The sequence below is a fragment of the Ixodes scapularis genome, unplaced genomic scaffold (assembly GCF_016920785.2).
Source record: "Ixodes scapularis isolate PalLabHiFi unplaced genomic scaffold, ASM1692078v2 PGA_scaffold1__304_contigs__length_218370807, whole genome shotgun sequence".
In the NCBI taxonomy this organism is placed as follows: Eukaryota; Metazoa; Arthropoda; class Arachnida; order Ixodida; family Ixodidae; genus Ixodes; species Ixodes scapularis.
In genome coordinates this window covers 58,529,600-58,545,747 of record NW_024609846.1, presented here as the reverse complement: position 1 = coordinate 58,545,747, position 16,148 = coordinate 58,529,600, and the positions used below count along the sequence as shown (strand labels likewise).

The window sequence follows — 16,148 nt, the reverse complement described above, 5'->3', positions numbered from 1 at the left end:
GATTTAGAGATTCCTGGAATTTTGCTTCAGAAAGATGTCAAAATAAAACCGTGCTCCAGCCATGGTGAAAATATCATTCGCTTTACTTACGACTTTCAAAAAATGCAACCCGTTAACTTTGCGGTAAATTTGACTCGAGCCATAAAACGTAAATGTCAAAATTCAGGCTCCATCTTGCAGCAAATACTCGTTTGCTGGTATAGAAATAAAACATTGTATTTAAGATCATGTTTCTTTTTTGTTCTTCGTATTCACCATCACCAAGGGATGCACCACAACATCTGCAATAATGTTTTAGGGGCGAAGCTCCTTACGGTCTAGCCTTGTCCGTCCGGCGTCAGTACTCATATCGATCTTGCTGGTGCTCGTGAGCTCACGTGCTCGTGTAGGGAAGGAAAAAAAATTATGAAAAAAAAATGTTTGTGAAATCAACAGGAGCCGAACCTGTGCAGAGACACCCAGTGGATTTCTAGTCCATCGCCTTAACCACTCGGCCACAACTGCGGGACAAGTAGGGGGCTTTGAGATGTGGTAGTAACTCGAGCTGGGGATATCATGGATGAAATGTTGCATGTAGCCACTCAACATCTATACAGGAGAGGGTGCTGCGGTCAAATGCGTATATAATCGCGTTAAACTTTGCATGCATTGGCTCAACGTTTATAGACGAGAGGGCTCTGCGGTCAAATGCTCAAATGCGTATATAACCACGTTCCATACCACACATTCTCTTTCTGACATGGATGAAAACAAACAAAAGGCTCGGCATGCTGCGGCTCAGCGTCTATGCAGGCAAGCACCACCAGAGCTTTGCCCCAATCAACATCATTCACTACGTGGAGATGCGGTCATTTTTTTTTGTTTTTTTCTTATAACAATATGTTTTAGTGCTTTTATTTCTGCCCCACCAAAATTTGTTCCTGTATTTGTATTTCCAAACACTATTTTTCAAATGTATTTCTGATGCTTATTATGATACGTTTTTATAAATGTATTTCAGTTGCAGTATTTTAGCTGTTTTTGCCATGTATACCAGTATTTGTTTTTCCAAATACTTTTGAGAATATTTCTGCCCAAACCTGCGATCTGGCTGTGGAGTCCTTTGTCTTGTGTATGCTGCGAGTGTTATAGAAGCAGTTGGCTGGTTGAGGGATATGAATTCCTTTGAGGGCCATCTGCCACTGAATGAGTGTCCATCATGTGCCCAATACATGCTTTTAATTCCTTTTTACTGGGGTTAAGTAGGAACTTTGCTTGTGTAGTCCTAGCTCAGAATGAAGAATGTCTTTTTCTTTTTTTTCCTTGTGTCCCTCTGCAGCTGCCCTTTGCAAAGCTCTACCTGGCTCGTCTCCTGCCGTCCGTGGCGGGAACTCTGGTGGTGCTTGATGATGACGTCATTGTGCAAGGTCAGTGTGCACCATTCCACGGTGCTCGGTCCACCGTGTGCCCGCACAACAGTAAATGCTGTTTGGCGAAGCGCAAAACTTGAATTTACAGAAAACAGCCTGTCGAGACATCTTGGGAAATTTGTCCCGGTTGCAGCTGCATGCTGTCTGGGGTGGCCTTTACAGATTTGCTTGTGACTGTCCCTGCTCCCGTGTGTGCGCTGCACGATGCAGTTAGCACAATCATGACACAAGCTTTCTTGCACATAGCTCAAACCAACGTTACTAGAGCACTGAGTTGGGAAACTCACCGTTGAAGCCTGGGCCGCTGGCGTCCACCGAGACCAAGCTAAATACGACAACAGCGCCACTCTTAATCTTTTTCTTTACTGTGGTCACACTGAGCTCTCAGAAAGCATGTTTTTGCGTAAAAACAAACGGAAAGAACTCTTTTTGTAGGAACTTTATTTGGAGATTAGTACAAAATAGCAGGCGCACAATGTTTTCTAAAATCTTTAGTTTACAAGGTTTTGTGGCACATTTAATATTGTTTTGATACAATCATGTCTCACCGGTGATTTAAGGTAGCACGTCCCGACCCTGGGCAAGTCCTAATTTTGGAAAGAAATTCGCAGCGCGTCTGCTTGGGAGACGGGGGTTGGCATCCCAGAAACTCCTTCCACCGTATATGTTTCGGCGCCAAAATGGCCGATTAAGCCAAAATAGAACAGTCACAGGGGACGCTATCGAATGCGATACTCCCGAACCAACACAAGCAGCCGTGCAGTTCCCCGAGTGGCTGCAGCGGGAAAAATTGCGGCGTTGCGATCGCGATTAGCTCGGTTCTTAAGTACGGATCGGTGCCACTTTTTCAGAGCAGGCTTTATAGCAGTTTCCCAACTGAGTGGTTCTAGTAACGTTGGCTCAGACTGAGGAGCTACGAATGCCAGATTTTTGCCTTAGACAAGCACATTCCACTACAATAGTAGCTTTGGTGAAAGCATTTCAGTTATAGAAGAAAATGAGAGAAATGCTGCAATGCCTTTTTTGTGTAAACTGTGTTGCACTCTCTATGCAGCTCCTCAATATTGATAATACAGTGCAACTCATTAAAAACCGGACCTCCTATAAGAAGTTACTTTGGTAACAAACACTTCTATTTAGACAACATGTTTTATTGGGCCTCAAGGTTTTCAGTACATAGACATAACCTTGGTTAACCATTTAACTGGGGAGTGTGTCTTGAAATAGGGTGTGTGTCTGAAGACACACTACACTTTATTCGAATGCAGGGAGTGCACCCTTTAATGTGCATGAATTTAAGCGGAGGGTTTAGGTGCTGTCATCTATGAAATGCAACAACAGATATGTTTAGCTGAATTTGTGGTACCTAGGTGGCAACAGATTTGAATTTTCTTTGGCAGGAAAATCTCAGTTCTGATTCTGGACCACATGATGGTCGGAAATGGTTCAAAGCATTGACAGGTGCAGAGATTGCAACTGAACCATGTATTCATTATGCTATTGCACAATGAATACATGATCAGTTACAGTGACATTCGGTCACTTGACAACAGTAAGGACAAAGGGGACGTTGAGGATGCGGTGATGTCAAGCATATCAGTATCGTGCGTATTGCTGTGCAAGACACTGGAGTTTGGAGGGCTTGCTTCCCGACTTACCATGCAGAAAGGAAGGTGTGAAAATGAACACCTCGCAATGTGTTACTGTAGTCAACTTAATTTTTCAAGGACCTAATTTAGAGAATTTCGCACCTTTGAAAGTATCGTGAAAAATCAATCATGTGAATGTATCAGCCCGTGGTAACAAACACAGCATATCACACTGAGTCACAAATGTTTTGCTGCCAAAATATTCCCGACTGTGCACTTAAACAAATTTGTAAGTTATTGAGTCCACGAAAATAAAGTGGTTAATAGTATCTCAGAATATAAGTTTCAAAGTTTTGATGCATGAACAATCTTCAAGATTTTGCGTTCAAAAACCTTCCAAAAAAACAAGTTAAAGGGTTAACTGGACACAGGGTTGTTTTTATGTTCATGCGAGTCTTCTTTATGACCTTGCCCAAGGAAGCTCGCGGTGTTCAGGGGGGGGTGAGCAGGCACTAGAAAAGTTCTAATGCCAGCATGTGTGCACTAACTCCCATATGCATGAAAACCGGTAAGGAATTTGGCTGGTGTAGGAGTAGCATAGTGACCTGCAACACCATTGCATGATAACGTTGCTCTGCTTCTTTTTACTTATTTGAATTTTATTGTAGGGTGTGTTAAGGCTGCAGTGGTTGCTAATTTTTTTGTTTAATTATGAATGCTGTTCACCCTTAACAGGGGAGTGTGACAGGTATGGGGTAGAAGTTCTTTTGTAATATACAAGTTCATATAAACTGTACAATTGAAAGCAAAAGAGAACCAAAACAATACTGCCCATTAGGCCGACAATAAGTGTGTTAAATCAATATGAAGAAAACTATAATTAAAACACTTTAGTCTTCGATAGTACAGTAGAACCTGATTGATACGTTCTCAGTTTTTACGTTTTCCTGGTTTTGACGTTCAAAACCGCCGGTACCGCCGAGCTCCCATAGGAATACCTATATATTAAATTCCTGCTTATTACATTTGCCTTCCCGGTTCTTGTGTCCAAGACCACTGATGCGCGCCTGGTGGTCTTTGAACCGTACAACGTCTGCACCACGGAGTTGTAAGCGCCGTTGAGGAGAACAGCACGGAGGAGCGTTAACGTATGTCAACGTACCGCCAGCCGTATGTGCCCATAGCTTCCACTATGGTAGGGCAGAACAAAACTAGTTAAAATGCAGCAAACATATTTTTTTGTCTATAATTTAATTCATTTGAACCCCTTAGTGTTTTCAGGCGTAATTTGCAAGTCTGTTTCACGTCTTACAACACAGTGAGTACAGGGGGGACTCGCTTGTCAAACAAAAATTTTTGATGTCAGTCTTCCACATTTTTCGAATCGCCATATCCCAGATGAGTGCGCGTCCCTCATGGAAAGAAAAAATGTTCCTTGGGCAGAATGATTTCGAAAAAAAGCACGCCAGCAGTGAGCGCGTTAAAATAAATACTTCCTTTCCTCTTTGCTGACTCCGCGCACGCCTGCCCACGCAGCACTGCTACCGCCTCACCCACCGTTATGCGCTTTCCAAAGCTGTTTTTTTTTTTTTTGTAGGATTGACCAGTTGAATGAAGTAACTGTCATTCTTTTGCTTCTGACCCTCGCTTGCCCAAGACCCTTTGCTGCTCTCCGGCTCTGCGCAAAACATGAGCCTAGGGCCTTGGACGTTTCGAACCACCATCCATTTCTCCATCTTTCACCGTGTGCAGTGCTCGTGCACTTTCACCCTGTGTGCCACATTTGCATTGGTCGATGCTTTTGGTTGTGGTCTCTGGTCTCGCTCCTCGGCTCCTCCAGTTTCGTTTTGTGTGAGTTTGCTTCCGTTAGTAGCCATGGTGTCCCAGAAAAAAAATGCGCGAGTTTCCAGGGGAAGCTGGACATTCTCCGAACACGCGCAGGAAATGGAGGATGCGATGAAGAAAGTCGGAGCCCCTTTGCGTGCTCGGAATGCCTGTCGGTTGCCGAGAATGTTGTCACCTTTGAACCGCTGAGCATATCAGACATCGTCAAGGAGCTCACCGTGATCGACGATGCTGAGAGTGCTGAGGACGTCGAGGACGCAGTCACCGGTTACGTAACACCCACACTCGTGGACGCGATCATGGCACTGCGTACCTTGTGCAGGTACGCGAGTGTCTATGGCTGCGCGGACGGTAAGAAAGGGTTGCGACAGCTCGAAAAGGCACTCTTATTGTCAAGCAGTCGCTCGAAGCACCAGGCAGAGATTGCAAGCTTTCTTTAAACCTATTTCAGTTCACACACACTCACAATAATTTGCATGAAATCGAATTGTATTATGATAGTTGCTTTCCATTTCATCCCTAGCCTCCCCCCTCTCCCCATTTCTTGTTTTTTATGTTTCCTGGATTATACTTTCTTTTCCGCAGTCTCCCGTAAAACATATCGATGAGGTTCTACTGTACAAGAAATAGATCCAAACAGTCAACACTGGTTTATCTTTTGACAAGAACGTAAAGAAAAAATGACATCTAACAGGCTATAGGTATATAGGGTTCGGAGTTTTCGGATTAAACCGATAAAAGTATGCCGAATCCATTTTCGAAAATTCGGTTTTAACCGAAAAAGGTCAGTTTGTAGGTTCGACTTTTTCGGTTTACACCGATAAAAGTATGTCTAGTCCGTTTTCTAAAATTCGGTTTTAACAGGAAAAGGTTAGTTATTTCAGGGCCGCGTCGAGGTGGGTGGGAGGAGGTTGGAAGGGGAGAGAGGGCTTTGCAAGGTTCGACATTGTCTGACGTCTTCGTGATTGCCCTCTTCCAAGGTTCAGCATGCAACAAAAGAGGTCTTCGATTGGCCTTTGTGGGACATCTGTGTCCTTTCTGTGATCGGGCTTAGTGTGTCAAGTTCCTGGTCCTAAAAAAGAAGTTCGGGTGTCATGCACTTCAGAGGACATATAGACCGACATGCTGTTTACAAACAAGCCCGCCTTTGCCCACACGAGGTGTGGGCACTGCGCGTGCGCAGAAACCGAATTTGGGAGGAGTGAAGCGTCTGCGCATGCGCTGTGCCGCGGACAGCGCCACCGCAGCTGCGTGACGTCAGGGCCGCGTGTTGGTCTATACAGAAAAACTATTAATACCTTTCTTAACACCCCCTCTCAAATTTCCTTGTAATTAAAAACATAAATACAATGGATTTTTTTTTTCTTTGCCATTCCACTGGTTTTTGCACGGTCATCACTTCGAACGGTCACGTCTTCAGAATGGGAAGGAAAAGGAAGCGCGCTGAAGATTATGCCTGTGAATTCCGCGATTTTGAGGTGTGTTCTGACAGAAGTTATAGCGAAGACCACGTATGTACATGTGTCGTTATTCTTTGAGTGATCACAAATATCACAGCTACAAGGATCATCTGATCCGGTGTCCGATGGTGTTTCTTTCATATTCCTTGAAAAAAAAAACGGTAAACTTTTTTTTAAATATAAATGTACACCGAAAAAAAAAAAAATTGAATTTTAAAATAAACACCGAAAAAAGTACGCCGAATTTTGAAAAAATAAAAAACGAAAACGCGGAACCCTAGCTATATTGTATAAACCTGAAATAACATATGAAAATTCCCGTGGACAGTTGATCGACACAGTATTCTGGGTAGGTTATTCCAGTCGCGTATAGTTCTAGGAAGCAAAAAATTACGGTTTTCTCTTTGTCTGTGCGAGTATTTCGTACCTCCTGTTTGGACGTCTGGAGGCTCACCCCGCTGCACGTCCCTCACAGGCGACGTTGCCGAGCTGGCCGCACTGCCCCTGCCCAAGGGTGCTGTGGGGCTCTTCTCCCGGGACTGCGACACCTTCTCCCGGAGGTACAACACTGCCGGGGTGAGGGACGCCCTCCCTGCTGCTTGCTCGCAAAGCCTCCCGTGACGCACGCATGCGTGCCCGGGGTATTACGGAAACGCGACCCATGAGGCCCCGGCTAGAGCCGCTAAATGAGCTACGCTTCAGATTTACGACCGAGGAGCACCAAGGAGGTGACTTCTGGAGTGGCGGTCTCCCGCACTCTCCCATGCGACCGGGTGAAGCCAGTTTTGCCGGTCGGTGGCCATCTTACTAAAGGTGAAACAAAACGGCGCTCGAAGCGGCAGTAGCAGTGCACCGTTGCTTTTGGGGCTGGTTATTAAAAGAAAAACAAAACAGATTTTTTTGTTTGTTTGTTTAAACAAGGTAGAAAGCCAATCCGCTTTCTACCTTTAGTAAGACGGCAGCGGTCGCCGTTTTTGGCGTCAGCTCCGCAGCGCCACCGCCACTCCAGAAGTCCTAAATATAACCTCCTTGGTTACGACGCTTTGGCCATGTTAGTGCTTAAAGTGACCGTTGCCAGTCAAAGGCGTTATAACTATTCGAGTGATGGGAGACAACGGTGGTGGTAGGGAGGAAAAGATGTGAGGAAGAAAAATGAACCATTCAATTCATGTATATCTTTTTTTCGTCTATCCTCTCTTTTAGTTTTAACTTTATCAAGTGCATTTTTCTTGCATCTATGCAGTGAAGCAAACCATCACAATGTCTAACCAATTAGCCCAAATCCAAGCATTATAAGAACAATCTCACTTGTCGCCTCACTACCATTACCATTGCCCCCCCCATCTTATCACTCGAATAGTTCCAACACTTTGACTGGCCACCATGATTTTAGCTGGTAACAGTGGTGTCAGAAAAAAAAAGAAAGGGAAGTCGGGAAATTCTGGTTGAAATTGCTTGAGTCTTGAGTATGGTAACAGAATCCCTTGATCTGTAGCTGTTATAAATAAATCAAACTGCTTTATCTTTAATTCTTTCAAGACTAGATACTTTGACAGGTAAATAAAATGGCTCCCAAACAGGGCTGGCATACTCGGTGGTTGGTTAGATCAAAAATTTAAAAGCTGCTGAACTACTTTCGCCAAAGTTTGGCGGGAAAAACCGGAATTGGGGGTTATAATTGTACACCAATTCAATTCCTCCGCTATATTTAGTGGGGAAGCCGTCTCCATATAAATGGAGTGGGAAAGCCTTCCCACACTCTTCCGTTATACACTTCTATCTAACACTGTCGTTACACTTTTTCGAGACATTTTTTTTTGAAGGCTATGCACATTTTGTGTAATAATAAAAATCTCGGCCAGAACCCGGCATTCCACATGGCGGGCTTGTATGGTCTTGCCTGCTCCAGCCCGCATTGACGCCAGAAAAGTATGGGGCAGCGCACTTCCGCTCTGCGTTCCAAAACATGCTGCGCTCTTAAATCGAACGCTGTGGCACCACACCTAGCGCGGCCAGTGCGGGACGTGTGGAGCGATCGAACATAGCAGGCGTTGCATCCCCGTGCCGCTCATCGGGCTCCTCCGAAGCGCAGAGCCGGTACGAGCAGTACGTGGAGGCCAGGCGTCCGTCCCTCCAAGCCCTGGGCATCTCGGCCACTGATTGCGTCCTCAACCTGGGGGTGTTCGTGGTAGACCTTGCTGAGTGGAGCCGCCTCAACGTCACCGAAAGCGCCGAGGCCTGGATGCGTCTGAACATCAAGTGAGTGCCAACCTCCTCGACCCGGTGTAAAATAAATTCTTGGTTCCTAGTGAACTGTGGCGTCGGCCTAGACGCCGGACGCCGCCGCCTGCGGTTACGCCGCAGCGTTTAGACTCGGCGGACTTGCGTTCCAGCGGATTCGGCAGGCTGCATTCGTGCTCCACTGCGACGTCGCACGGCTTCGTGACATTGAGTGTCGCTAAAATTGCCGCCAAGTTTTCCCGGCAAATTTTTCCGTTAAATTTAGAGGAGGGACTTTTTGGCGTAAGTTAACTTAGTTTTTCCGCTACATTTAGCGGAAAAATTGTGGTGAAACATTACACGACGTCACGTGACGCCGCAATGTCGGGATGCTGCAACTCCCACCTAGATTTGGCAGAGAAGTTTTCCCGCCAAAATCGGCGTGCCACGACATACGTACACAAGAGGCACGGGGTCTGCCGTGGAGTTGCCCATAACGTTTCGACTCAAAAGCGGCGCGCGTTTTGCAGCTGACGACAGTCGCAGAAACAAAAACAGGTGCGGTAACAACAAGAAACTACAAAGCAGATGACATAAGTACCACGAAAAAGCTGTCAAAATAACCCGACAAACCATTTTTTTAATTGATTATGTGTCCATTCAATGTGTTTTATTAGTAAGGATGCTAAAATAATGCATTGGCAACTGATATCAGAAAAGCTCGCGCTGCTTTTCAGCCCCCTAGACATTTAAAAAGTTTCATGTAAACAATACAGAAAAGGGAAACAAAAATCTCGCTCGACCCCCTCCACCACCACTGTCTATAACCCCCCCCCCCCCCCCCCCCTTCCCGAATAGTTCCAACACCTCTGTATTACCCCCAGCTCTTTGATACCTAGTGTTAGAAGTTTGTGGTGTTTGGTGTGTACCGTTTACCCGCAAAAAGGACGCACAAGGCAGAGAAAAAGAACACTCCTTTATTCCAGCGGCGTAGCTGTCACCAGGGATATGGAAACTTCAGTTCCACCTAACATACATTTCGACCCCCATTACCCCAAGTCATAAACATCCCAAAAAACTCAGCCCCCACCTCCTTAACCCTTTTTTGACGAGTGTTGCCTACAGGAAACAAACAACATATTTTTTTTTATCTACTAGTCTGGCAACAGTCTTTAAAGGGGTACTGAACCGAAATTTGGATTTCGCAAAGTAAGGCTGCAGAAGTGTTGAACCGGACGCTTCGAACTCCAAAACATCACTCCTACATCGATATCTCAAACGGATGGCCTTACTTTTGGAAAAGAAGGGCGCGATCAAGCGAGTTCTTTGACGTAACTGTCCTCCGGGAGAATTTGAGAATGAGGAGAAGCGGCCTCGCTTCTCTCCTCCTCGCTTCGGTTCACCAGCTTGACGGGACGTAGGGAAGAGGAGAAAGAATGGGAATCGTGACGTGCCTTGTCTCGTCGGCCTCGTCGGCCGGGTTTAATCGCCCACATCTTTTCCAAAAAAATATGGTGGTCCGTTAGATATACACTCCGTGCGGGAACTATAGGGGGCGCTTTGAAAAATGCGCGCAGTGCCGCTAGCGGAGGGGCTGGCGTTCGACAGTGAGGCGCGTTCAGCAGCCTGCGGCGCCTTTTCGCATGCCAAGCTGTGGCGGCGGAAGCGCGCACGGACGAAACTTTTGCTTTTTGAGCCGATACGTTGAGGGTGACGTTGCATGAGTGCTGGGGCAGAAGGGCATTTAGCTGTTCTCCACTTCTTATACATTGAGTTCGAGTCGTTATTAGGGGTAATTTCTCTAGTTGTGGCCGAAAAAGGAGTTGGAGCAATTTTCCGAAAAACAAGACGGCCGCCACAATAATTGTTCTGAGTGAGAAATTTATTTCGCTCGTCGCTTTAAACGTAGGACTGCTGAAACGATGACATTTGGAGGCGGGTGAGATGTTTACTAAGTTTGTGCACGAGGTGTGCCAAGTTTCATTAAGACAGCAGGTGTGGAAGTTATGTTTCTAACGAATAAAGAAATAAAGCTGTACGGGATATCCAACATTGGACCCAAAATGTTGTGTTATAGTGGGATGTGCAAAGTGCAAATTGGGCACACAGGTGCTTGGACTTGACAGTAGCATGACACAGCACTTATTATACAAAAAAAGGTGGCATAGGGAAACCAGGTGGAAATTTGGTTTGGGCGGCGTAACTCAATGGGAACCGGTTTTGACCATGAAAGGGCTGTCAAGAGAATACCACTGGTCGTGGGAGGTGGAGACTTTATAGGTAGGAAGGGACTAGCGGACTATACTTCCAATTGAAACAAGTTTACGAAAGCTGGTTCCAAAGCCGAGAAAACAAAGTTGTCGGCCAACACACGGTTTGGCCGTCAAGGGCTTTTGCGGTCAGCTGTTTGTAATAACGTGTTGTGCAAGGGGCTGATTTTCGGCGCACAGGTACTTTGATATGACGGTAACTTGACACAGCACTAATTATACTAAAAGAGTTGGCATAGCCAAACCAGGTGGATATTTAGTTTGGGCGGCGTAACTAAATGGGAAGTGGTTTTGACCGTCAAAGGCTGTCAAAATAATACCACTCAGGAGGTGGACACTTCACAGGTAGGCAGTGGACGGTACTTCCAGTTCGAACCACTTTGCAATAGGTGGCTTTAAATCCGAGAGAAAAAAAAAATTGTTGTCTCCAGAACTCGGGGTGTCAGCGTTTCCACGTCCAAAAGGAGGCTGATCAAGAAAGCACACCACATAAACTTCCATACTCAAACGTCGATTCTCTATGATTCCGAGTTTCATTGTTGTTTTCTTTTATATTTATAATTGCTACTTTTTTTTACCGTTCGAAACTTTCTTCGTGAAGTACAGATTGCGTGCCATACTTGTCCGGAAATATCATGGACACGTACGATGGGAACGAAACTACTTTGGAGGGCATTCCTCCAACGAAATTGGCACTGCATAACTGCGAGTGTGGGATGACATTTCAGTTCGTCCCATCGGCACTAACAAATGTAGGCGTTACTGGTACGAAAACAAACGCAGAGCGTAAAGCGGCAGTGTAGAATATATCAGCCGTGCCGACACGGTGGCAGACATGATCGGGAGACCAAATTTCTCGCGTCGTATGGTACGGGTCCATCGTTGTCGCTGTCCCACAAAACATCAGCGAGGTGAAAAAATGTGAAACTTTGTCCCCACGAGATACGACGCATAACTAATAAAGCCCTTAATGACGCAGCACAGGCAGCACTTCATGCTGTGAACCCAGCGCAACCGCACCGCTCCGACTTCAATGCGTACCAACGTACGCAGCGTGGTTTCGGTTTCGTTTTCTCTGGGGCTCTCACTGCCTACCTTCGGTACCGGCCGCGCGGCGGCGCGCCAGTCGCGTCGCACGGAGTGTATATCGCCGTATGAGTGATATCTTTTGGTTTTGCAGCTTCCCGCCTACCCTCCTGGCCTTGTTTAGTGAGCTCAAAATTTCGGTTCAGTATCCCTTTAAGATCCAGAGTCATATATTGGGAGAGTTTGGCCAATGGGCAAGGCAAAGGCTGCCACCAGCGCCGAATACACCTCCCGGGGTTAGGCGTAAACTAAATGTGCGACAGCGTTCACCAATCAGTAGACTGCGACGTCACAATACAGTCGAACCTCGATATATCGAACAGCGCGGTGATGGCGAAATAGTTCGATATAGTCAGAATTCAATATATTAAATCACATCAAAAACGCGTCAAAAACTTGTTAAAAGCGCGTGGCCGTCGCGCTCCGCGAAGCGCCGACCGACCGCAGAGGTGGGAGCAGCCGCGTGTCGTCTGCTACGGCGCGCCGCCGTGCCGCTCAGCTTGCGGGAGCTGGGAAATCTCGCACTCGAAGGATGAATTAAAATAATGTTAAAGCGGGCCTTAAAACGTTGCAGCCAACCGCTACCGGCATTGAAGTTCTTGGCGTTAAAAATGAATGCAAAGTTCTTGGCCTTCTGCTCGGTCCGGATACAGCCTAGGAATATTCCGGGCCCTTGCGTCGATGAACCATTTGTGCAGCGACTTCTCAACATCTTCATAGGCAGCTTTGTGTACACGCCGCGCGCCTGAGTGCTGGTTCTGTTCTGCCTTGGCCTTTATGTCACTCTTGTTTTTCAGTAGAGTACTCAAAGTGCTTCTTGGTAGGCCTAAAGCTTCGGCAACGCTTGACTTTTTTTCTCCATTCTCAACCCGCTGGATAGCTTCCAGTTTTGCAGGAAATGTCAGGGACGTCCGTTTTTTCAGCGTTTGGAGCCATTACTCACGCAAGGCAACACGACACACGAAAGAACTACGATCACACGCGTAGCACTACCAATAATACCGAGGAAGAGGAGTCGGTGCGGCAAATGCAGTGCGTCGTTGACGTTGCGCCGAACTATCCAGGCAGCGGCGTGCGTGTAGGTCGTCGGAAACGCCCATTGCGGCACCGCTATCTTTGAGGGTGTTGCGGGAAAGCTCGCCGCCTGTCAAAAGAGCGCGGGCTGTTTGGGGTGGCAGAGTTCGATATATTCATTTTATGACCGACCCCGTTCGAAATAAAAAATAAAACATGCATGCGATTTTCCGCGTGATATAGAAAGTGTTTGATATAGGCAATAATTCTATATATCCGTGTTCGATATATCGAGGTTTGACTGTATTGGAAACAACATTTAAAACGTGAAATAGAAGCATTCAATCTCATCATCTCGGTGACAGTTTTCTCTCGGCCGGCTTGCTAGAGCAGCGTCTCAGCTGAGACTGGCTGAAAGACAACAGGAAGACGAGGACGTTGAGAGGATGCCACACTGGGCGTCGGCGGTGCCTCAGTCTTACCCTGGGCCTCAGCACCTCGGAGGTGGCAGCTTTCTGCTTTGACTGGGCTACCCCTTGGAGCCTGTTTCGACCCCAGTGAGCAACTCCAGAGCCAAATGAAGATCTTATTTTTATTATTATTATTAAAACAGTGCAAAGGGTGGGGCATGCAAGTGTCTCGAGACGCGGTTTGCTCGGCTCAAGTTCAGACGGTCCCGCTGGGCTCATGCGCTGGCTTTGGCAGTGCTTTCTTTCTCCCAGGCTAAGCTGAGACGCTGTTTCTAGCAAGGCAGTTCCGGTTTGGACTGCAGTTTCGTTTATTATACCGTTAAATATAGACACAACGAAAACCTCACATGCGCCAAGTTTTCAGTCACCAAGAGTTATACCTTTTTACTCGAGTGACGCTAAAACGGCTTAAATTAGTCGAGTCGCATCTTTAGAGCTCATGATCACTTCAAGGGGCTGTTTCACGGCCTGTGGTTGGCCCCGAGATGCTCACCTATTCAAACCATTGTATGGCCAAACTCTCAATATACGGCTCTGTTAAGGTCGAAACTACAGCGCCATCTAGTAAAACAATATGCAAACAGTTGACTACAAGAAAAAAGCTTGGCGCGCAAATACACGGCAACCAAGAACGGCGAAACAGCAAAAAACATGGATAAGTGTTTTTCTCTTGCCCCTACTATTTTACAATATGCGACCATTTTACTTGAGGTTATTGTATGTGCAGATATTATTGACATTTTATAGTGATCCAAAGAGGCTACGCAAGGGAGCCACCTTCGGCCTTTTGCTGGGTGTTTCCTACACGCAACAAAGCCATAACTTGCAAATGTACCTCACAATTCTTTTTTTTTATTTCAGCTCTGTTCTTTAATTTGATCTTGTTAAACATTAATATCTTAAAAAAAAGAGTTTTAAGCAATTTCTGTATATCTCGTCAATAAAAGGTTACAAAAAGAATTCCTACATGCCATTGCTTTGTTTGATTGTGTTTCATGTTCCGGCACTGACTGCCAGGAGTCGAACATTGAGCATGGCTCACGCCACTGATCTCTATGGCAATTGCTGGATCGCGCTTCCTCGCTTGGTCGCTGCAGCGCGAGTGCAGTCATTGGACGGCCAAATTGCGGTTTTGCCAGTGTTACAGAGACTGGCTGCAGTATGCTGAAGACACGTTTTCTACTCGTTTGTCATCATTCGCCGAAGAAGATTTCTAAGACCCTGTATAATCGTTGTGGGTTTCTCTATAAAGGTCCCTCTACTAATAATCGCTGCCTGATCGGTATGCGTTTCGCTCGTCACTCAGGGAGTAACATAACAACAGGAAGACAGCGAACGGGTTTACTGTACCTCCCGGTCCCCCGTCGTCGAGAGCTGGCAGTCCAGGCACGCTGGCCCTTGTTGTCGCCCGTCGCTCACAGTCGGAGTCCGTGTCCAGGCCTGCGGATCGTCCTTCCCACGCCAGCGCTGCGTAGGGTGGCTGTCCCGGGCTATCACTGCCTGAGTCTCGCTGCAGAACCACCCCGCTGGATGGCCACGGCTTGCCGTTTCCACCGGTCTGTCTCCAAACCTCGCTGGTGGACCGCCCCGGGGTTCGCCATAGGCCAGGCCAGGCAGCCCGGCTCCGTCGTTTCTGCCCAGCTCCAGCCTCGTTCAGCCCGCACTATCTCGCGCTAGCTCGTGACTTCTCCGCCGACCGCCTGTCACGTGCCCTCTGCCTCGTCTTTCACCCTCGGCTCCCACATCATTGAGACTTGTCGTTGAAAAGACGTGGAAAATTTGACGAAAGCGCAGTGCCGCAGGAAAAAGGTGCAACTCTTCGAAAACAAGTTTCGTCGGCCTCGCGGCATGATTAAATCTTCCTTGGCACGTCAAAGTGCTGCTTCTCTGTGGCTTCTCATGCTTGGATACCGATCAAGATTTGAGTGGACGTGTTTTGCGAGTGCAATGTGCGTGGAGCCATATGTGCCTCTGGAGCAGCGTTTTACTTCGACGACTGTATCTGTAACTTGCGACACTCGCAGTCCAGTAACGAGCTTGATCCAGCGTAAAGTGGCAACGGAAGAAAGGGAAGGGGAAGGTACGTCTTTTTTTTTTTTTCGTCGTTAGGCGGTTTACAGAATACAGCCCAATAGCTCATCACTAATCAGTGGTTTGGCTCATTATCAAGAATTGCATGTGACATCAAGTTTGAGTGATGCTCGCCTAATTGTGATTGGTCAACAGATTGCACACGACCGTATGGGCCGTGCTTCAAAGATTTTCAATCTCGCCGTCTTGTACTTTTGCCTTCAAAAACCATCCTTGCTCCACAGTGTTGCTCTATTTGTGCTGCCATGTGATCCATTAGAGTAGATTTGGAACATAGCCATGGTTAATATTAATAGTGCATAAGAGCAACCATACAGATTGTTTTCAACCCCTTTATTGATAGCAACTCGCCAGAACAGCTGGATGATTCAGAACTTCGTGGCCGATATATGATGCAAAGACACCTAAGCGCGGCACGCCTTCGAAACTTGGCTGCGGAATCGATTCTTGATCGGTATCCAAGCGTGCGAAGGCACAGAGATGCAGCACTTCAGCGTGCCAAGGACGCCGCAACACGCCGCGTCGCGACACCGGCGAAACTTGCTTTTGACGAGTTGTGCCTTTTTTTCTGCGGCACTGCGCTTTCGTAAAGATTTCCATGTATTCTCAACGGCAAGTCTCAACGTTTACACAGGGTCTTAACAATTTTCTTCGGCAAATGGCGTGTGGAAAATGTGTCTTCAGCACGCTCCCG

At 46.8% G+C, this 16,148-nt stretch overlaps 1 protein-coding gene across 1 annotated transcript in view; it reads left to right on the top strand.

Annotated features, from left to right (window-relative positions):
- Positions 1-16,148, top strand: part of LOC8027396 (glycosyltransferase 8 domain-containing protein 1) — a 40,608-nt gene that overhangs the window by 15,604 nt on the left and 8,856 nt on the right. Inside the window, exons 4-6 of the mRNA XM_042290752.1 lie at positions 1,319-1,406; positions 6,779-6,879; positions 8,396-8,562. Of these exons, the coding sequence (XP_042146686.1) occupies positions 1,319-1,406; positions 6,779-6,879; positions 8,396-8,562 (356 nt within the window). The remainder of the gene's footprint in view (positions 1-1,318; positions 1,407-6,778; positions 6,880-8,395; positions 8,563-16,148) is intronic.